This window comes from Anser cygnoides, chromosome 2, assembly GCF_040182565.1.
Source record: "Anser cygnoides isolate HZ-2024a breed goose chromosome 2, Taihu_goose_T2T_genome, whole genome shotgun sequence".
Taxonomy (NCBI): domain Eukaryota; kingdom Metazoa; phylum Chordata; class Aves; order Anseriformes; family Anatidae; genus Anser; species Anser cygnoides.
Window position 1 is genome coordinate 57,045,766 of NC_089874.1, and position 23,129 is coordinate 57,068,894.

The 23,129-nt window shown below is 36.6% G+C and overlaps 1 protein-coding gene across 1 annotated transcript in view; it reads right to left on the bottom strand.

Moving 5' to 3' along the window:
- The window catches only part of CNTNAP2 (contactin associated protein 2), a 1,164,016-nt gene that overhangs the window by 42,784 nt on the left and 1,098,103 nt on the right, over nucleotides 1-23,129 (bottom strand). The window contains exon 21 of the mRNA XM_066992162.1: nucleotides 22,899-22,992. Within this exon, the coding sequence (XP_066848263.1) occupies nucleotides 22,899-22,992 (94 nt within the window). The remainder of the gene's footprint in view (nucleotides 1-22,898; nucleotides 22,993-23,129) is intronic.

The following is a 23,129-nucleotide window of genomic DNA, read 5'->3' on the forward strand; positions in this document are numbered from 1 at the left end:
ACCTTCCCACTTCCTCTGAAACCTATATTTAAAGTGATGGCTGCTCTAATTGAAGGGAGTGGAATTATTTTTGGGAGTCACCACAAGTAAGTGCTTACTCATTTCATTAAACGCTTCTGTCATTATTAAGTGATACCTTTTCATCACCTGATGTGTTGCCGTTCCAGAAGTATGTTCAACTTTTAATGGTTTTATTTATTTATTTATTTATTTTGTCAGCTGGGGTACTCTTGTGCTCCTGTGCCTTAGGCTTCCCTGAGGGTCAAATCTCTGTTTTTCAGCTGTATTTCCTGCCACAGCTTCTTCCTATCTGATCACAAACATGAAACATCACAGAATCTCCCTAATCTCCCAGAATTGATGCCCAACTTATGTTTTGAGGAATAACATGTTTTCTGAGATCTGCAGGTTCTTGGACAACTTACAATTTTTCCTCCAGGGCCATATGATATTTAGTAACACAATACTTCCATTTATTATGTGGAGAGATTAGCTGGGGATGAAAAAAGGCCTGCAGAAAACATTGGAAGAATTTATTTAAGGAAAACATCTTCTTCATCATATGACATATGCTTCCAGTAATTGTTCCATATATTAAGAAAGAAAACTCATCAATCATTTTAAAAATTGGTCATTGGTTCTGCAAAATACCCTTAGCAAATACAAGCTTAGTATGTCAATTGAGTTGAAGTTAAGAGAGCTGATCCAAAATAATAACCTCCAATTCAGGGAGGTTCCTTTTGGAAGCCATCTGGGAAATAGCTACATTCTCACTGAAACTTTGAGCAAATTGTCACTGATTTTTTTTTTTCTTTTCTATTTTTCTCTGTGTATGCTTGTTCCAAAAGCAGGAACTGTAGATTGAAGGTTAATTTTGTGGAAAAGAAGTGTGAAAGTACTGATATACATGGCCAAACAATGTTGCTCTTGGCATACCGGGGACAGTTATGTTTCTGACTTAGACCTACTTGACAGTAGGGAAAAAAACCCAAAGCCATAAAAACAAAACAAAACAAAACAAAAAAACCCTGACCTGCAACACGTAGGAATTCTAAATAGTATACAATTGAATGGTGATTTAGCTTAAACATTTTGACTGGTGGGTTTCTATTGCTTTTATTGACATCTTTGAAGGAAGGTCTTCACTGATGAGATATAGCAGCCGATTATGAGGAAGCACAATTCACCATCCAGACCTGAGGCCAAGCCTGGTCTCAAACCTGGTTTTAAATTTTAAGGATTGAGCTAATTAACAGCTTGTAAAATATAACTCATACTTGGGTATATGTGTCTGAAGGAACTGTTGTAATATAAATTTCATAAAATGGGGAAAAAGTGACACTCCCCTTTTCCTGATTCAAGAGTGTACACCTGGAAAAGAAGGTTGGACTAATGACTATAAAGTGGGATGAAAGGCATTTCCTATCTTCTTATCTGAATTTTGAGGATAGATACATTTGGAAGTACTTTGCTATGAGGAAAAGGTGTTGAGGAGAGGCACGTGATTCTGATGATAGCCACTACAAAAGACACAGAGTCTGTGATAAATCAGTGAGGATGTATTGCTATGACTGCAAGAGGGAGTGTTTCCATTCCTTTATGTCAACTAAAAAATAAGATTTGTGTATTTTCAGTGAAGTAAATGCAAATAGTTACAGAGTATGCATAACAAGAGTTGGTATCACACTAGTTGACACACCTCTCCTCCTCTATGTTAGAAGGGAAGACTATATGAAAGCTAAAATTAGAAGTCTAAAAGCTATTGTGTTGTTCAAGGATAAGGTGATAACTCCTTGACTCCCATCCTTCAGAAAAGAGATGCTTACTGCCTACAAAAGGAACTGGGAAGAACTTCTGTATATATCTAATCTTGCAGATCTCAGGACGTCCATTTCACTAATTCCTGCTAAAACTTCAATTCTTCCTCTCTTTTTAGCGGACTGCTAGCCTGCTAGACACATAATTAGGGAGGCCTTCATTGCACACATGTTGTCCGTCATGAAAATAAAAATATTTCACTGAAATAGAAGCAGTTCTAGGGCAACTCTGCTCCACTTAAGCTTTCAAGTTACTTAAGGAGTAAAATTATTCTTACTTTCCCCAGAAAGCACACTGCCACAGAACTTAATTAATTCTTGTCTGCAAAGATCATGAATTGCAGTCCTAAAATCAAGTTATAGACCAAGATATTTTACTTAAATTACACCTTTGGCCAATGCCCTTTCAAATATGTTGTTAGTGGTTGTTCACAGTGAGTTGTTCCAGACGTGAGCAATTCCAGACTTCACATTTCAGTTTAGGAAATAAATATGATTTCCCTGGCTAGCTAAATTTCCTGGCACCACATAAATGTCCAAAATTCTCATTCCTTTATAAACAAAGTAAACCAATTACAGATCACCATGGCTTTTCTGTATGGCTTTTAAATTTTCTGGTTCATTATTAGACTATTAGCCATTACAATACAGATACAAATTTCTGTCATTATATAAAAATACAAGACCTTAGTTTGAGCTCTACATGCACTTATCAGAACTGTAAAACTGAATTGCTGTTATGGCCAGTGTGTAATTTATGATCTGATCAGCTATAATTGAAAATAATTATTAATATAGACAAATATAAATACTTCAGGAGGTTTTGGGCATGTTTTACCCAGCTTTTTACAATATTGTCAGCAATCATTGACAGTATACCATGAATACCCAATGCAGATCAAATTGAGAAGGAAATTCAGTCTTAATTACTGACATATGATGACCCAAAATGTACTTCTAGAAGTCTGCTGTAAGAATAGAAAGTCAGTGTTTCTTTGCCTTCTAGAAAGCAACAAGATTTGCTGTTCTGCAAATCACCAAATGTAGGACAATCAGTATCCTTGTTTATTCATTTTGTCTTCACAGACACTGTTTTTCTCTCATATGGGTTATGATGATGTCAGAGAACAGATTTTTCAAGAGATAAAAGGAAAACAGTAGCCATTAGCTATTATAGGAAACAGACATGCAATACTCATAAACACACACTTCCAAAGTTCTATTTGCTTGACATCAATGTTGAGGAGCTAAAATAAATCAGGACACCCCCCTAACACTAACTGTTTTTCTGCTATTCTTTGCCTCTATGCTATATCAGTGCATCAGAGGTAAATCTCTTGCTGCCTGTGCTTTCAAACACAGTAGCAGAATGCTGAGTCTTGTGGACTTCTTAACTACTAATGGAAAGACGTGTTTCATTATCTATCCAAGGAGTGGAATCTCTTTGCAAAGGTCAGAACTGACCAGGCAATTTACATGACTGCTACACTGTTCTATTTAAAAAGGTTTTCAATATTTATCACTACCATTGCATTGCTACTACTGCAGGTTTTGCAGTAGTGCAAAGACAGATGGTTTTACGTTATTTTAAACCATTTCTAAAACTCTGGATCTTGAATCCCAAACTGGCAGACCAGTTTACTGCATCGTTACATGCACTGCAAAACAGTCCTGCCAGGACAGTCTCAAGCATTGTCTCCCTTCATGCTATTTAACATATGCTGCCTGTGTAATAAGTTTACCAGGGTAAAGGTTGACTGATCATGTGGATATTTCAACAAGCCTTGAAAAGCCCCCAAACAGTCTGATGAAAAGGATGAGGTACTGCCCGTGCAAAACAAAGCAGTAAACTCAGGGGGAATTTGATGAGATTGTTGTATGGTACATGCCCCAGCAGCGCAACAGGAGAATAGAAAAGTGAGAGGAAATTGTAGAGGGCATGAAAGAAGGAAACTGTTTTTATGCCAGCTGTGGATCAGGCTGCGAACTACCTGAAATTAGCAGTGATAAAATGTCTCAGAGCACAATACAAGAACAGCATTTGCCAGGACTCAAAATCAAGCCTGTGATAGGTGTTCTACAGCAATGAGTGATTTTGTACAAATACGAGAAACTTTCACTATAGATATTTCACAAAAAATGTCGTAGCAGATGAGGAAAATATGAAACTTCCAATAGCAGAAACCATGAGGGAGGTAATAAAACAAGAATTCTGGAAGTAAAATCATTTTTCCAATCACTTCCCAACTCTCTGGATAAAATTCATATAACAGAAATGCCTCTTGATGGTATACCACAGTATGAAGACTGAAGAAAATCTAATAATAATTAGGTACTTCACTTTGTTTGGAGTGACTGTAGTTTCTTGACAAGGTGAGAAATGTTGCAGCTACTTGTGATGAAGAGATTTATTTCCTGCTGATTTGAGATTTTATTTTTTTTTTCTTGGATGAATGCCCTTTCAATTTCTAAAACAATGTACCAAGGATAAAAAGAGATAAAGGATTAATTATGGCAAGATACCAAACAGAAGAAACTTAGATAATTAAAATAAGATTTTATATTAAAAAATCTGAATATTTAAGACATGATTCTCTTCTTCAAGGAATGAATTTATTCTTTCCAATCAAAAGGGTAATAATGAATAAGCTGGCAAAACATTAGATCTAAATTGGAGACCCAACTAGAAAATTAGATATTTAATTAATACATACAGAAATGCATGAACTGTAAAATCTCCAGAATGGAAGAATATTCAGATGAGATTTCACTGTAAGAAGATAAATGCTATTTGAATAGATAAAGAAGCTGCAGTCCTTAGTATGCCAAAGCATGCACACATTCTAGCAGGCAATCAGTTTCCTTTAGCAGTCTGCTTGGCACCATTTTCTTTAACTGTTTTATTTGGTTATGTTTTTACAAAAAATATAAAAAATACCTATGTAAAAATAATCTCTAGCAGAGTTTTAAGATTAATTTAAGGAAGTTCTAGTAAACTAAAATACACATAAATAAACTAAACATAAAATACACATATTGTAAAATAGTGGAGCAGCCAAATCTTTGCTGTCCTATGTTGCTGAATCAGTTGCAGTACAAATAAGAGAAGTAGACCAGTGAATTAATATTAAAAGAAAGAGCTCCAAGACTTGAGGAATTAAAGAACAAATCTCTGCATAAAATGTACAGAGTTTTTTGATAAGTCAGCTTGAGAAATGCAGATTTTAAGGAGAAATTGGTGACTTATCTGGAGCAAAGTTTATGGTGCTTTACTATGTTTGGCACCATGTGTCTCAAGAGCTCTCTGTTCAAGTATGTGATGCTGTTTATGAAATACAGATTGCCACCTGCCTATTAAGGTTTTCCAGTCAGTGTTTGCTGCCCATCTTCCTTATTCACCACTTTTTTTCCACATCTCCATTTTTCTTTTGCATGTCAGTTTTCTCCTTCTTTCCTGTTCTTTTCCAAGTATTATCAACACTTTCTAATCTTTTATTCTGTTGCTATGCCTACCACTTCCCCTCTATTCTTTTCTGGGTTTTAAAAATTAAATTAAATGTAAACATGAAAAAAAAATGAAAAAATAAAATTAAATCAACTATTTTAAAATATTTTCATGTCACATTGTTCAGGTACTTACAACATAAGTTTTTCTTTGAGATTTCAGCATCAGATGGTTGGTTCAGGCCTCTAGATGATGTGAATTTGTAGACTGAGGTGGGGAGAAGACAGTTGTTTCACACTGGAACAGTTCTTCACAGAAATATGGAAAACTTGGATTATCTGAGTACCTGCAGAAATCTTAGTGTTTTTCATCATGACCTCTATGTTGACTTTACTGAAGTACTAAATCCTCTGGAATACTACCTGCCTCCTCCATTCCCTGAAATACAGACTGTTATTGACTGAAACCATCTGAGGTAATTTGAGTACAGACTAAAGCATTAAAGATTCTTTTGTCCTAAAAAAAAAAAAAAGAATATCTCTTTCTATCCATCCTTTCCCCATAACACTGATAAAAATAAGTATTCTAAATATTGTGTGCTGGTAGTTTCAATAAAATAGTGAGATTTGCCACACTCACACATCTGACAGCATTGAAATGCACAAAGAAAACAGCCTGACACATCAACAGATGTACACCAAGGCTGAAATATTCTAGATATACTGAATTTACTGAGCATAGCATTTATCTTTGCATCTGCTATTGTATCCACAACATTTTCCAATTCACTGCCTGTACAAAGCAGAGTTTAGTCTCACAGCTGCAGTGGTGACTTGTCCTAGATTTCTGAGTGACAGGCAAACTGCTTAGAGTTACTACTGGGCTGCTGAGTGAATGCAAGACAGCAGAAAAGCTGGAGGAACAGTGATAGGTGAGCTGTAAAAGCAATATGCATTTTTTTTTTAGCATTTTACAAGCTGGTAGGTACACATCTGCAGAAAACATTTTCATGGATAGTTGTAAAAGGCTGTATTTAAGCATTCTCAGCATGAAATTCTTCAAGAGGACCTGAATACTGGCACAAATTTCCAACAAGCATTTTTAAAAAACAAACAAACTTTTTTTTTTTTTTATACTTGGGATTTTTGTGGATGAGTCAATCTGAAAGCTAAAAGCAATTAAATGAATATTTTCTTATTACTTTTCTCCCTGCCTCCAGTTCATTGCTTACAGCATTTTGATTCAGGAACCAGCGTAGAGAATAAAAGCAAAGCTGGATTTAGATTGCAGAAATTTAAGCTGTAGTAGAACCACATTCATTTGTCTTAATAGCTACAAAATTAATGACAAGTTGGCACCTTTGCTTTAAAAGGCTGTTGCATGGTTAAATAGAAAAGCATCAAGGTTGGAGGCTGGAGCAGGGGACTTTCTGTCAGCTGCTCAAACCCTAAAGGTCACTTGAAAAGTAGCACTGAAGAAAATTGCAAAATCTTACACGGCAGTTTTGCCTTGCATACAAAGGGGGATAACAACATGATGCTAGCTTTGTTTATGGTATGGAAGTCCTGTGGTTGGAAGTTCGAGAGGATGGAAATGTGCCAGCACAAAAATTGATGCCCTCAGTTGAAGAGCTGTGAAAACAGCACAGGCTTTTGCCAAATTCTCATATGCTCAGGTGAAGCTGTTGCCATGCATTTCCACTGGAGAGCTGAGTTTGTTAGTGTGCAGAAGCCAATCCATGATAATTAAGAAGGAAGAGGCAGGTATTTTTTCATTTCTTTGCCTCATGGCCAGGCAGTAGGAACAGTGAAAAACAAAACAAAAACACACACAAAAAAATCAATCAATCAAACAACAGCAACAACAACAACAACAAAACACACAAGAAAACCCAACAGCTTCCATGCATAGTTGTTAAGGTTCAGCCAGCTTTCCAGTTTCTCTATGGTGGTGCTTTGTTCTGTGCCCCGTGTTTGTGTTTTTCATGGTTCTGCTGCTCTGTTCCTCAGCCCCTTCTGTTCTTACCCCTTTCCTTTCCCTCCAGGTGCCCTTGCCTGAATTCCTTGGTCACCAAGAACAGTGTGTGCTACTGACCCAGTGCAGCTTATTGGCATGTAGGCCCAAGCGTTCATCACCAGATCTGTTGGTGCAGTAAAATATGAATCTTGCTGATCAATGCTTGTAGCTGTGTATAGAATCACAGAATCATAGGATATCCTATGAGATGGAAGGGACCCACAAGGATAATCAAGTCCAGCTCCAGGATCCACACAGGACCACGCAAAAATCAGACTGTATGTCTGAGAGCATTGTTCAGACTTCTTGAATTCTGTCAGGCTCAGTGCTGTGACCACTTCCCTGGGGAGCCTGTTCCAGTGTCCAACCACTCTCTCAGTGAAGAACCTGTTCCTGATACCCAGTCTGAACCTCCCCCTGTCACAGCTTCATGCCATTGGTCACCAGAGAGAAGAGATCAGCACCTGCCCCTTCACTCCCTGTCAAGAAAACTGTAGGCCGCAATAAGGTTACACTTCAGTCTCTTCTTCTCTAGTCTATACAAACCAAGTAACTTCAGCCACTCCTCATATGTCTTGTCCTCTAGACCCTTCACCATCACTGTAGCCCTCCTTTGGATGCTCTCTAATAGTTTTATGTCCTTTTTATACTGTGGTGCCCAAATCTGTACACAGTACTTGAGGTGAGGCCACACCAGCACAGAGTAGAGTGGGAAAATCATTGCCCTTAACCAGCTAGCAGTGCCATGCTTGATGCAGCTCAGAATACGGTTGGTCCTTTTGGCTGCCAGGTAACACTGTTGACTCATATTCAACTAGCCATTGACCAAAACACCCAGATCCTTTTCTATGGGGCAGGTCTCCAGCCTCTCAACCCCCAGTCTGTACGTATATCCAGGGTTGCCCCTTCTCAGGTGCAGAATCCAGCACTTGCTCTTGAAAATTCATATTGTTAGTGATCGCCCAGCTCTCAAATTTGTGAAGATCTCTCTATCCTCAAAGGAGTAAATAGCTCCTCCCAATGTAGTGTCATCTGTAAACTTATGCAGTATACCTTCAAATCTTACATCCAAGTCATTTATGAAAACCCATCAGCTAACTGTTCACCCATTGTATTATATATTTATCTAGCTGTATGATGGATATTTTGTCCAGAAGGATACTGTGAGAAAGAGTATTAAAAGTTTTACTGAAATCCAAAAGGATTACATCAATGGGCTTTCCTTGGTCAACTAGGTGGGTGACCTTGTCATAAAAGAAAATTAAGTTTGTTATGACCTTTTCCTCATGAGCCGATGTTGGTTGTGACCAATGACTGCATTATCCTTTAGGTGTTTTTCAATGACTCCCGGAATAATTTTCTCCATAATTTCACCAGGCACTGAAGTGAGACTGACAGGCCTGTAATTACCAAGGTCTTCTTTCTTGCCCTTCTTGAAAATCAGAATGACATTTGCCAGCTTTCAGTCAAATGGAAGCTCTCCAGCTTCTCAAGCAGCAGTTAACATAGCCCAGGTTGCAGAAGGTGGTGTTCCACTTCACACTGTTCGTTTGGACATTTGGTAACTTGTTTCCCTCCTTTGGGCCCAAGTTGCTGTTTGCAATGTCTTAAGACTTTGCTTCTGGGGAACGAATCTTTTCCTTTCCTATACTGTTATCAATGCTTTCTGCACCTCTCTCTGGAACATCCCATTAGTTTGTTAAAAATATCTGCTTAGGATCTAGCTTCCCAAGCTTCCTTTCTTCCTCAGACTCATTTATATAATAAAGATAATTTCAGGAAAAAAAAATCAAGGGATTTTTAAAAATTTATTTTGCCCATACTAAACAATTCCCACAATTGTTAAACATCTTAGTTCCTCTATGCTTCAAACTTGATATTCAGAACTAAGGTATCCCAGCTCTTTTATTCTTATGGAAAGGAAATAATCTAAGCAATTGGCAATAATTTTTACTTTTTTTTTTTTCTTCCCCAAAATATAGACATTTCTAACAATTACCATTTGAGCTCTGGAAGAAAGGAGGAAGTGCATACAATTTGCTCATGCTAAGATGCTAGAGAAGGCTGCCCTGCAGAGCTCTGCCATGTTGTATGGACCATGTCACAGCTCTGGGATCACGGACCCATATTGGCCTGTGAGACACTTAAACATGGGTGAGTACAGGGAAGTAGGAGCTGGATCCAGAGCACCAGAAAGACAGAACTCTGAATCCAGCAGCAGGAACAGGTTGCAGCTTCCTGAACTGAATATAGCTGAGATAAAATGCACTGCAACTGCAGAGGATGAAAATATTTATTTTCCTGTATGAGGACAGGGTCCAGCATATCACCTCCTTTCTAGCAAAAAAAGTGTGTTATAAAATTAATGCACTGGTTTCAGTGCATTCCTTGGCAGAAAGTTCTCAGCACAGTACAAGATGCAATGCAAGGTTAGCTGCCAGCCAGGCATTCCTTCTTTTTCTAGAGGTGCCACTGTGACAAAGTCAGGATGCTTAACAGCCTTAAGCAATTACTAAGTTCTCTCTGCATTAATGGAGAGAAATCCGCAGGCTCCTGAACACTTGCCGCACTTTTCAGAGAGCTGGTGACTAGGATTCTTTTTCAAAGCAAAGAGTATATGCCAGTGCAAAATCCATTTGATTCAGCTGAGGGAAAGCTACAGCATTACTTTAAAATACTGCATTCTCATTCTGATGCATAAACTCTGTAGGTCCATATGTATTGCGAACAGATATTTCAGATCCTTTGCTGTACAGGGAAATGCCATTGACTGCATTGACTGTGCAGGGTACTGCAGGACAGTGCCTTTCCATGGCTGGACTGTGGGGGAGCAGAGCCCAGTGGAGGGGACCATTGAGAAGAAGCTGCCCAAAAGTGTCTCTAGTCTCTGGCTGCTGGTGTGTCATGCGATGAAGCTGAAAAGTAGCTTTGACAGCAGAGAGCTCAGTATCTTAGTGAAAATGTGCAAGTGTGATAAGTCACAAACCTCACTACATTAAGTTTTATGAGTGTCCTATTTGTCCACATTTAAACTATGAAATCAGGAAAAAAAAAAGGTAGGTAATGGCTTGAATGAGTAATATTAGAAATAGCTAAGAAACTTTTATTAAAATATAGAATACCATTCTGCTATTTGGTCTTATTTATTTATTTATTTATTATTCCACAAAGATGAATTACAGATGGGCCCTTGGTCTACACTGAATTGAAAAGAAGGAAAAGGAACAGACCTATGAACAAGTAGAAAAATGTTCTTGGCTCAAAACGAAGTTATTCTATTGGGGAAAAGTATATTTCTTTAGTGGAAAAAAAAAAAAAGAAAAGTATCTTAAAAAATGAACATACTAACATATAGTATAGAGACCAAAGTGTATTTACATAATAGCACCGGTATATTCAATATTAACTATTAGCTAAGAAGTGTACTGGTGTATTTGGGGTTTGTGTTTTGGTATCGGTCAGTTTATAATTGGGAGAATGAGGCCCACATTGCAACAAAGACGCAGTGTCACAAATTTTAAGTTAGTTTGCACTTGACGCTTTGTAGAAGTCGTTTATGCTCTCTTGTGCAGCTTCTTCAAAAGATTTCATGGAAAAAATGATAAAGAGAAAATTAGGCAATAACTTCACCTTAAAATAATTCATTACAGTCTTCTGACATACAGTCTTCTGAACATTGCCAGTTCCATCTTCTTCACTGCTGTACCAAGATTTGTTATGGCTTATTAAACCTTCTGACTTTTTTTCATTTTTATTTCATTGGGGAATAGAAAAGGAAAGTGCTCAACTGTTAAAGTAGTCTTACTAAGAGGTAAAAAGTAAGTAAAATTTGGGCCTTCTTAATACAAAATAAAACAGTTTGAGAAGCTGTATTTGAAGTTTGTGTCCCTCTGTTTCTCCCACAGCTTCTGTACTTCTAGACTTGGATCAGTCCTAGCCACTAATACACTTTTTGGTCTTCTGGTTGGGTACTGTTCTTTCTCATGAGCTCTGTATTCTCTTCTCATAATAAAAGATGAATTATCAGACAGTTCATTAGCCTTTGCATGTCTTTTATAATCTCTGATTCTCACCCTGTAATGTCAGGAAGTCAAATTTAGCTACTGTCTTAATCAATGCATCTTTTAATATTTTATTTCATTTATTTTATTTTATTTTATTTTATTTTATTTTATTTTATTTTATTTTATTTTATTTTATTATTTATTTTATTTTATTTTATTTTATTTTATTTTATTAATTTAATTTAATTTAATTTAATTTATTTTTATTTTTATTTTATTTTTATTTTTATTTTTATTTTTATTTTTTTTATTTTTTAATTATAGGGAAACCCTACATTTCCTAAAAAAAATATGGAAAAAGAGTCTAATTCCTAGCCTAATAAATGCATACTTATAGACTGTTCGCACCTTCATTTGTTACATTATGGAGTGTCTTGCAAAGAATCCCATGAGAATGTAGAAGCAAGCAAGCATGAAACCAAAAAGGTTGCCATCAGCCAAAGGATGTTGGACATTATATTAATTTTATGTTTAGTGAATATTTAATGAGTGAAGAAGTGTTTTCAAGGTGCTAAACTGAAATCACCTCAAATTTGGCTCAAGAAGAAAGATATGACAGTTCGATGAGTTATACTACTACACTGTAATAGTGGTTGTCCCTGAAGATGTCTCACAGTATCAGTATTTAAGAGGTGCCTCAACATCTACAATTTAAGAAACCCTTTAAGAATGATTCTCAAAGACAAAGAAATATTTATTTATTTTGGGGGAGTGCGGGTGAGGAGAGGTCATTCTAGCTTGCTTATTTTAAAAAATGCAATTTTTCTGACACACTGGATGGCAAATATGCTTCTATTCCTGGACTTTTTTTTAGGAACTATATGTATTATGGTAAAAACTTCATACAGTTTGGATTTTCCAAATGGGAAGAAAGATCAAGAGATGATTTTGTTGATCAGCAAGCTTTTTCATATAACCACGAGGCAGCTGAAAACCTCTTAGAAACAAACAAACAAACAAACAAAAAAACAACAAAAAACCACCTATGAGGACTGGTAAAATTCTGAACACTCTCTGAAAAAAGCAGAAGATAGAAAGAAGTAATGAAAATAGTGATAATATATGGTATCTTATTATCAGATTGAATAAGATTAAAATATTCTCTTATGGTGGGAGGTTGACTGTACTCTCACTCAACTGCTTCAATTGCTAGTGGAGCACAGCCCGACATTTTGGTAGCAGAAAATCACTGTGACAGATTCGTAAGTTCATGTAGTCATTGAGGAAGTCTTTCTGGAAAGTGGTATACATTTATGGGAAAGGAAACAGGCTTCTCTAAAAAGAAATATATGAGTTTATTTCTGTTGCATTTAAATGAGGTGTTTATAAACTAGTCACTCTATTTCAGGTTAAATAGAAATTTATTATGGCATCTAAATCTGAGGATCAGTAACTGTCACGGTGAATGTTATGGCAATGTTACTAATATGTCAGATTTAATATCAGAATAAGCAATCAGACTGCAACATGAGGAGCCATTAGTGTTATAGACAATGCTGTAGGAAACCTCTGAATCTAATTCAGGAAGCTATTTAGAAACAATACTATCCCAAGAGATATTTTTGAAACCACTAAAATTTTTATAAAACATATTATGCAAATAAGAGACCATATTTTAAGACGAAAAGAAGACATGAGAGAACCATTTCAAAGCCTCCATCAAAATAACACACCTAACAGAGGGTTACTACTAAATCCTTTCAGGAGCATCTTTCCCCTTACAGCTAAATTTGGATCATTCCTGGACCTTGATGAAAAAATTTAGCTGCTACAGTAAATACTGAAGGAAACAAGGAAACTGTCCACTGAAGACTTGTGTGGTTCCAGACAGTTTCCTTGTTTCCCAGTGAATGCCATACTATTGTTTTTTGACCCAGGAGACAATCTAAATTATTTAATTAAGACAATTTGTTTCATTTCCTTAGATATACAAAGGTCTACTTGTTAGACCAGACCTCCTGTATTTTAGTGGCTAGTAAATGTCTTCCTTCACCAACAGGTAAGATACTGCCTCCCCCACTTTGATATCTTACTGCCATGTTTCAGCTTGAAACTGCGTCAGTCTGAAATTTGTCTGAAACATGTTTCACCATTTATGAAGCTGCAAATGAAAAACATAGATGGTGCAAAAATCTAAATAAAGTGTGTTTGTCTAGTTTGCTACTGGTGGCTGAGACAAAGTAAGCATCAATGATTGGTTTGCGGTGACTGCTCCCAGTGTATTCCTTCTAGGCATACCTTAATACCATGCAAATAAATTGGGACAACGAACCCATGTTAAGTGGTGTCAGGACTATAGTGCTATGGCAACTTTTAAGATAAGTCACTTATGCAGCTACAATGCATGTTATCTACAACGCAGAAATAGCTGAACCCATTCAAAATGGAACAAAAAATCTTTTGAATAAGTTCCTTCTCGGCGGCAACTAACAGTGTTTTAGCTGTTCTCTGAAATATGCAGATGGAGAGTTCATTATTATACCTATCAGAAAGGGCTTGTGTAATGATATCAATCAGCTGATGGTTCTGAGATTTAAATAATGAGAGCATTTCTTCTAAAAGAAATACAAAATAGCCTACAGTCAAATGTCTGTCCTAATGTGAAAAAGTGACATTACTTCCCATAATGTATTTCTCTTTTTCCTTTTCATTTAACACATTTATTCATTTTTTCCCTTATAGTTTGTGAGAATGGGATTTGAGCAAATTATTCACAAGGAATAAGTTAGACCATGAATTGATACTTCAGTATAAAGTACTGATAAAAATATTAACTTCTCATCACATTTATTCATTACTTGTTTGAGAATATCTTCACTTTATTTTACTTTATCTTGATAAACAGAACAGGGGGACTTTTTCTGGTACAGAAAACAGCAGTGCAATATAGGCTTACTTCGTGTGCTAGAAGATCTACTTAATCCTATGGATTAAAACAGGGTTTAGCAGTGCAAAGACTTTGTGCTGAGCCTTTGAACTGAGATGAATGTCATCCTACAGAGCTGTACAGCTTAAAGCCTATTTACATGGACAGGTTGACTCCTGTGAGACAATGAACACTGCCCAGGCCTGGCGCAGCTCTGAGTCCCAATGTGCAAAGATGCATTAGTGCATTAGTGCACCAGTGACATGATTTACTAGGAACAATTGTCCTGGTGTCCTATCAGGCTTTATCATTTCAGGCACAGCAACATACACCAGGAAATTTCTGTCTAGTTCACGTTCTAGGAATTTTTATATTCCTTATTTTTCCCAGGTCCTCCAGAAATCTGCACAAACTTTTTCTAGGCTCTAGGAAACCTCTGGTACTTCTGTCATAAGAGACAATTGTAGATCAGGAGAGGACATGGGAGTGTGTTAACGAGAGTGAAAACTAGGTCACCTGTTGAGGGAGATGGTCTACTTGATCTCAATGATCTTCCCAAACAAGGGACACAAGCCACTTCTATTGTCTGTCAGGCACTCTGAAAATACAGCAGACTTTGAAGCACACCACAGTCTCTTGGAGACATTGTCATTCATCTGACCAGAGATGAGAGTTTTAGTTTCAATGTTTTTGTCAGACCACGAATTGTTTTGTTCTGATTTTTACCCCACTGTCTTTCCTAAGTGAAACAAGCATCAGATAAAAATTGAAGCTGTTTTCAACTGTCAAACAATGAGTGAGTTTTGAATTAGACATGATTTGTTTACCTGTCCTTACAAGTGATGGTTTGTAGATTATCTGCCCCAACCAAGATAATCTGGCCAGAATGGATATTTATACAGCTGTTTCTTGTCAAAATATGGGTGAATGTTCATATTATTTTTTCAGTGTTTTGCATTTGGAACCATGGGCAGAGGTTGGCCAAGTTAGATAAAATGATGTAAAATCTAAAGTCTCGTGACTTGGCATGGTAACAATTATTATTATTATTATTATTTGTCAGTTCTCTCTTCCTATTAATTTAGGATAGATTTATTCTGATTTTTATTTTTTTACTCTGTTTATATTTGGAGGAAAATTATAACATTCTCACTTTCCACTTCAGGTATGCTTTTGGCTTTCTATTTTCAGACTCTATAACACTTTGTTTTATGATATACAATCCAAGGTGCTCTCAGCACTCTGATTTAACTGTCTATGCCATTATAATTTTATAGAGCAGCAGCAGATTTCATTGGTGTCCTTGGTGATCTTAACATGTTCTGTTCCCCTCTTGACCCTTTGAAGCAGATATATTTGAAATAAAATAGTACTAGATATAACACCGTACAGGTGAAATGGTTCTTTTCTTCCTTTGGTAGGGAAAAATTGTGTAACTAAGACATGCCACCTTAACAAAATACAGAAGTTATGAAAAGGTCACTCTAATTACTGAAGTTTAACTTTTGCTCTTATTCAATTACTTTTAAATGGTGTTATCACATGCTTTTAATGTCAGATATGACTTGTGCAAATAGACTATTCAAAATGGCATAAACTAAATTAAAGCCTTTACAGCCTCTCTCTCTTTTTTTTTTTTTTTTTAATTCCAGAACCAGTAGATGCATGCATTGGAAGGAATGTAAGAACAATGGGATTATTCTCTCAGCAAGATTTTGCAGAATAACTTACACAAAACAATTTTCAGACATCTTAAAGCTTAAAGAAAAAAAAAAAGGAACAATTTAAGCAAAACGAGACTCTGGCAACCTGCTACAGGCTTTTATGAATGCTGGAGGAGCATGAAATGAAAAAGGTAGATGACCCTCTGGAGCTGTTGATGCCCCGAGAAGACCTGAAGACCACTAATCAGTGAGGTCTTTTTGCAGAGAACACTGCAATAAGGAAGTGAAAGGACAGCCACCAGCTACAAAGGATGGGACAGGGGCTGAGAGATAAAATGTGACCTGAAGAGCGAAAAGTTAGTGGAAGGAGACAATTCCAGGTAACACACTAAGCTTTACTTGTTTTTGGAAGAGCAGACCTTGCTATACCCATAACTACTGCAATTGCCATACTATCCAGCTGACTCCAGCTTGTCTGCCTCCCTGGAGCTGTCAGCTGGCCAGTGAAGCAGTAACTGAACACTACAATATTCTGAAAAATGAAAAGAGGGTGCAGCACAAATGATGAGAAGAAAACTGTACCAATGAATAAGTCTTGGCTTCACTTCTTCAGTCTAGTTCTCAAACAAAAGATAAAATCTGCTTGGGCTACCCTGATTTCTTTCACAGAAGTTACTGAGGTAGATGGGCTCCCCTCTCATGGGCTTGTAGATGAGCTTGTAGATGGGAAATTTTACTTTCTGAATATGTCTTGTAGATCTGATTTCTTGGAGAAACCAGATAGGTCAAAAGCTCAAAGTTCTAAAAGAAAAAAAATATTTTTATATATATATATATATTAGTTCTTGTTTTAACTAGAAGAGCTGTGGAACATTTCTGCCATTACCAGAAACACTTCAAAGAGTAAGATATAAACAGACTGACTGACAGGTATGAGGTCAGAGTGATAGGCAATATTAAATCCTGGAGGAGTTTTAACCAGACTAATGCTACTATACAGCGGTGTTGTGGAAGCACTTTTGGAAGAGAAGGAAAAGTGTCCAGATGTTGTATCTTTGTATGATAATTCATGTGTGACTCATGCAGAGGAAAACACATTTTAATATTCAACTGCTACTGTAGCAGGAGGGCTCCTACTATGACAATATTCATATTCATTCTCCCTGAGATTACAGTACTGAATGTTAATGCTGATGCTGAGAAACGAAGTTGCAGGCAGAGTTACTTTGAAGTAAGTTACTGCATGCTAGCTATTTTCTGCTCATTATCTGTGAAAGTAGGCTAAGCTGCTCTGCACTCGGATTAACTGTCAATGCTTCAAAATAAAGGAGAGCCACAGAGCAAACAAGCAGTGGAGTTCTCACTGCCACACTGCTGATACATACAGTAAGGTGCTAACCTCATTATGATCATGAAGTAGTAACACATGTCAAAGGTGCATAGTAGAAGAACACTTTTAGACCATTAGTAATCTATTTATGACTCTGAGTTATCTTCTAGGATTTGAATTCAGGAGCTGAGCAAAGTACCTTGCAGTATCAGAGACCTAACTGGTATTTGGGTAAGTGATATCCTTGATTAACATTACCTTCATATCAGATTATGGAAGCACCAAGCAGCATACTCAAACTGAGTGTCAATGATGACAATGTCCAGGTCCTAAATATATATATTTTTTTCAAGGCTATCAAAACACTCTTCAATGAGGGTAAATGTTCTCAAAGACATTCATAGGTTTAGACAGTGCAACTTGCTTTGGTATGACACAAGCCCACTAAGTGATAAACCGCAGTAGTGTGGAAACATGGACATTAAAGTTGTTTTTGAAAGTATATGATGTTTTTGGTAGGATGAATTACATTATAAGTCATTTCTGTTACTCAGCTAATAGCATTGAAGTGTCAACATGTCATGCTTGTTTGATGGGAAAGAAAGTATCTTATTTGGTAGTAAAGAACATTTACCTCTTGGAAAAATTGCCATTGTACTTGCTGGTAGTTCAAAAGATTTTGATTTTTTTTTTTTGTCCTATTATTCGGTATCTATGTGGAGAGATGCTGTGGGTTCTTTCCTTATCTATTAGGTGCTTTTGTTGATTTCCAGGATTTCACTTTAGTTGTAGAGTGATGGTAGCTGCTTTTTTAAGAAGGAATGCAGATGTTAAAGTTTTTTCCCTTTTTACTACTCTTGCTAGAAGTACCTGAAGGACACTAGGATGAGGCAGATACATAAATGGAGTCTACAGAGGTTAACTAGCTGCAGGGACAGCTATTGGTTCTGGAATGATAATCTAAATGTGCTAAGAGATGACTTGTACTATATTGATTGTTTCTAAGGGAATATTTAAGTGTTTTTGAAATGATATCACTTGATTTGGAGTGGTTGGTGGGATGGAAAACAGACAAGGAACACATTACCTTTTCTTCCCTGCCCCTTTCTCAACAACTCGTCTGATCTCAGTGTTTCTGTGCTCAATCAAAGAAGCTGTTAAGAAACCCTCAAACTATTTCTGTTCAGCAAATGATGATTTTACAAAATCATGTCTAATTGTGTAGCTACTTCTTTCCTAATGCATATTAAAACCCATATAAGTATTCCACTTTTATTCAAATAATACAGTACAGACTATGAAATCAGTTCTCCATATGGTAAGTTCACATAACAGTAATTGCTGTAGGCCTCTGAAAAGGATGTGAAGACAAACCTGAGCATTATATCCAAAGCCACAGTACTTAGAGGGAAAACAGAACCTCTGCTCTATTCTGCCTCAGTAATGAGTTTCAAGTTACAATGCAAATGAAATTTGAGATTCCATTCTGAACTGTAACATATAACACTTAATGTCATACTGTTAATATTTTATTTTTTTTTCTCTTCATTACTGGTCATCCTGATAGCCAGCTTTGCCCTCTTACCTTGTCTGTGTCAGCCATCAAATCCTTAGAATCTTTAAATAACATATGAAACACATTCCTTGAAACATTAACAATTCCCTTTTATCTTATTTACAGAATCCTGCATTTCTCTAGTGCTTTTATTATGATGCGTTCACATAAAACAAGATCGTTTATTATTTGCCTCCTCAAGCTTTATTTCATATCTCAAATCAAAAATCCATTTTGCCTCTGTAAGAATTACCTTTACCTCCAGTTTCCCAGAAAACTGAAAGTATTTTCTGTCAGTGTTTTTAAAGCCAGTGAACAATTGCATTTTCTGGAAAATATTTCAGGAAAGCAGAAAAAACCTCAACTTATAGAAGAAGAAATTGTCTCTGATTACAACTGCAATTCAATCATTTATTTTCGTTTCTAGTCTGACCCTCCTGATTTACAGAAAATATTATCAACTCTTATGAGGCACAGAGACATTTCATCATGATTTTTTAAACCAGCCATTTTGTTGTAACACCTAGAGCAGAGAGTGGTGTTGCATTGTGGTAGGTGTTGTACAAGTGATCATTCTGATTGGTACTGGATGAGCTATCACAGCAAGCACAGCTGTGACAGAAGCTGCTGCTCCTATGCAAATAACTCTAATAAAAATGGAAATAAGACAGGCAGAAGATCAGTTCTTTGGTAAGATTGTTCCAAAGTGCTCTTCAAAAACCCATCTGTTTTTAAAAATAGGACCCTGCCTTCATTTTTAGTGACAAATAGGAATTGCATAGTATGGGAATAACAGAAATTGAATGCAACTGATGCCAGCACAGCAGTGAAATTATGACGCTATTCCCATATTGCACATTTAGAGAATGTAATTGCAGGTGGGTACAAATTGTAACTTGATATATGTACCCATATTTTCCATTGGTGCTAATCCCTCTGGGCCACTAAAATATGTCTAGCCAGTATGATGTGAAAATTAGAAGCTTTAAAGATACTGCATTTTGCATCTACTTTGCCTTTCAAACTGCTGAACTGGTGTGTTAACAGTGCTCTTCCCTCATTCAACATTACTCTGAAAATTGCACAGTAAAGTTGATCAACAGTGATGGTCAGATGCACAACAGTTTTACACCAGGAAATCAGAGTTTCTGGAGATAAATTCACTTTTTCTTTGGCAAAAGGACATGGATTTTTTTTTTTTTTTTGGTTACTTAGTACCGATTTGCTCTTTTACTTAATAAAATACCCTATTCAGCAAAAGATAGTGACATAAGCAGAGGAGAGGAAAAAAATGAATTACAGTCCTTCATATTCCCAACCATTCTAATACAACCTTATGCACTTAAAAATTGAAGTAACGAATCCCAGGGACAAGAGGATATAAAATATATAGTAAACGCATAATGTTTGTAACAATGGATGAGAACATCTTCCAAAACAGGGATGCTGTTGTAAGAGACTCAAAATCATAAAGTAGCATGGGAAAACAGAAATATAGTCTGCTTACAAATTATTCCTTTAGGATATTGCAATACCTTTGCCTGTTCTTAACCTTTAGTTAGCAGAGGAGCTGAAGGTGGGCCTCAGTGTTTCCTCTGACAATGTTTCCTGATGATAATCTTCAACTGTACCATATGTATTTCCAGGACATATATTATCAGGACTATAGTTACTCTTTCAAATTCTAGATTTGGAAATTGCTTTCAATCACTCTTCTCAGTTTACTCTATTTATAAAGAGTGAGAGGAGTGTGAAGTATAAGTTCTGAGATATTTGAAACTTCCCTTATGACATAACAAAAATCAAATTATATTCACTGGTCTCTGCTATTGTTTTCCTTTACATTTCTTTATTCTGAAAAAGTAAATCCTATGATAAGGCTCTTGATATTAACAGTCAGAGGATGCTTAAAACTATTTTCAAACACATACATGACTTTTTGCAAATGAGGCAAATAATGTGAGGTGTTTTGGGTCTACATCTGTAGGAACAGAACTGAGTCAATAACTCATTTTATTTGGACCTATGATCAGGCCTTTCAGTCACTGTACTTAAGTATCCTAGACATGAAGGATTGTGTGATGAACCATCTGATCTGCCCAGTACTTGCAGCCCCTTTATTCTCCAAGAATGTCTAAGGAGAATTTCAGAATCAGAGTACTTAAACAGAACACAGAAAGCAGCGTTTGGGCAAGGAGTATTTTGGAGGCAACTTGGTGCCTCCAACTCTCTAGCCTCTCTGCAGTCAGAACATTTTAAAAAAGTGTAGTACACACAGTATTTCTTTTTCTCTTTCATTATGTGCTTGTTCCATTTTTTTTTTTCTTTTCACAGTGCACAGTGCATTGTTTTCTTCTGCATTTTAGGAGCTGTCCTTTTCTTTCCCTTCATTCTTTTATGCATCTTTTTCACTGCAGTATTTTTTCTGTTGTATGCCTATCTGAATATTCTCTCTCATGTATCGCGCTCAGAATCCTTCAAAATATCAACTCGTTATAGTAATAGGGAAAGTACCAGTTTTACCTGAATTCAAACAACCATTCAAAAAGTTAAGCTTATTTAGAAGACTGGACTGCAGAGGCAGTACTGCCATAATGTAGCAGTTTCTTAGGTGCATGAAAGTTTACAAAGAGCTGCCATCTCAAAGGAAACGGAACCTCTCTGGCAATTAATCCATTAATTGCAGTTATGGCAACACCCTTAAGCAAATTAATAGCTTTCGAGCTTTATATTTTTGCTAACAATTACCCACGAAGAACAAGTCAGGCCCCATTCTTTAATAACTGCAGAGTTATTCCAATTGCTGAATGCTCTTCTCCTTGCTTTGAGTTAATGAATGAAGAGGAGAGTAGCCTGGCTTAGTAGGGAAGTCAGCTCTACTCTGACTGCCCAAATTTAGTGTGGTGAGAGGAGAATGAATGCGATTTCCAGTGACTCACCAAAATCATGTCACATAATCTTTTCTATCATATATAGAACTGACTTTGAGAACACCAAAAAGTAGTTCATGGCTCTCTTGCTAACCAACCATTTTAAAGGCCTTTGATTTCCTATTTCACAGAAGTTCAACACATTAAATTTTAAAAACAAAACAAATGGAAAAGTGTATCTTTGAAAAGTCACATTAGCTATAAGGTCAATTGCTTTTCCACTTCAAAAATCAGTGCATGAGGTTTGCATATTACTGCCTTATACCACTTAACAAAGAAAAGCTTGCAATTTTCTGAATTAAGCACTTCACTTAGTTCAGACAACCACATTCCTGTACAAAGTACTTAGAAGAAATAATATCAATACCCCTCTGTCTCTGAAAAGGTGAAAGAGTGCCCCTTAAAAGCTACGAATATCAGGGGAATAGTTGATTCTTGAAATGAATAACCCTGAAAATTCATTTGAAAGGGCAGTAGTGGAGAAATCGAGCAATGGAAACTAGGATGACCTAAAAGCAAGGCCAAGGCTTGTTAAAGATGCTTCTGCATTGCTTTTTGAGTTAATCTGGGGAGCTGACCAGGTAGCTGCTGTACAGGGAAATAACAACAAGGTCTATAAAACGGATAGAAAATGTACAGAGGGTGAATGTTTCTGTAGGTGTTACAGACATCTGAATGATCTATCTGGTGGGCCTCACTGTGAGTTGTAGTTTTATCAGACTGATGAGGGATAGTTGTGCCACAAAAGGGTACATTGGTGTAGGAAGGCTTACTGCACTGATAATGGCATTATATGAAACATATGACAACTTCACAGTGAATGATACTGTTCACAATAACTTCAGCATCTTTTTGCAAAAGTAGTGGTCTCAGTGATTTCTCATATTCTCTGCACTGAACACCAAGAGGGTGTCTAAGGTCCAGAGCAACTGCACAAATATGGTATTCCAAATGTCCCTCTACTTGTATCTGGATTTATCCCTGCATTGGCCAGATGATCCTTATTTGTGTGCACATCAGTCTATGTGACAAAGTGAACATACCCTTCTTTTAGGTATAACTCCAAGTAGCACTAACTTCATGTCTAGAATGACATGTCCAGTGAGTGCCCTGGTGCAAATACTACACAGAGCATTGTCCCATGCACTTACAGTTTTCAGTATTCTCTGAAAATACCTAATAAAATAACCAAGTATAAAATGAAATCTCACCTATAACTTTTCCTAGGAAGAGTGCCTTTGGGGAATTGAACAGTATGTCAGATGTTGTTGGCAGGCTGTAACTTGTTGGAGGATAGTGATCAAGCTGTGGAAAGAGAAAAGGAATCGTGAGTATTTTAAACAGATCCACCTGCTTACCGTGTTACCAAATCAGGCCTACTTTAAGAAGTTTATGTCAACACAACTCTACCTGATATGCTCTGCTTTCATTTTAATAAAGGG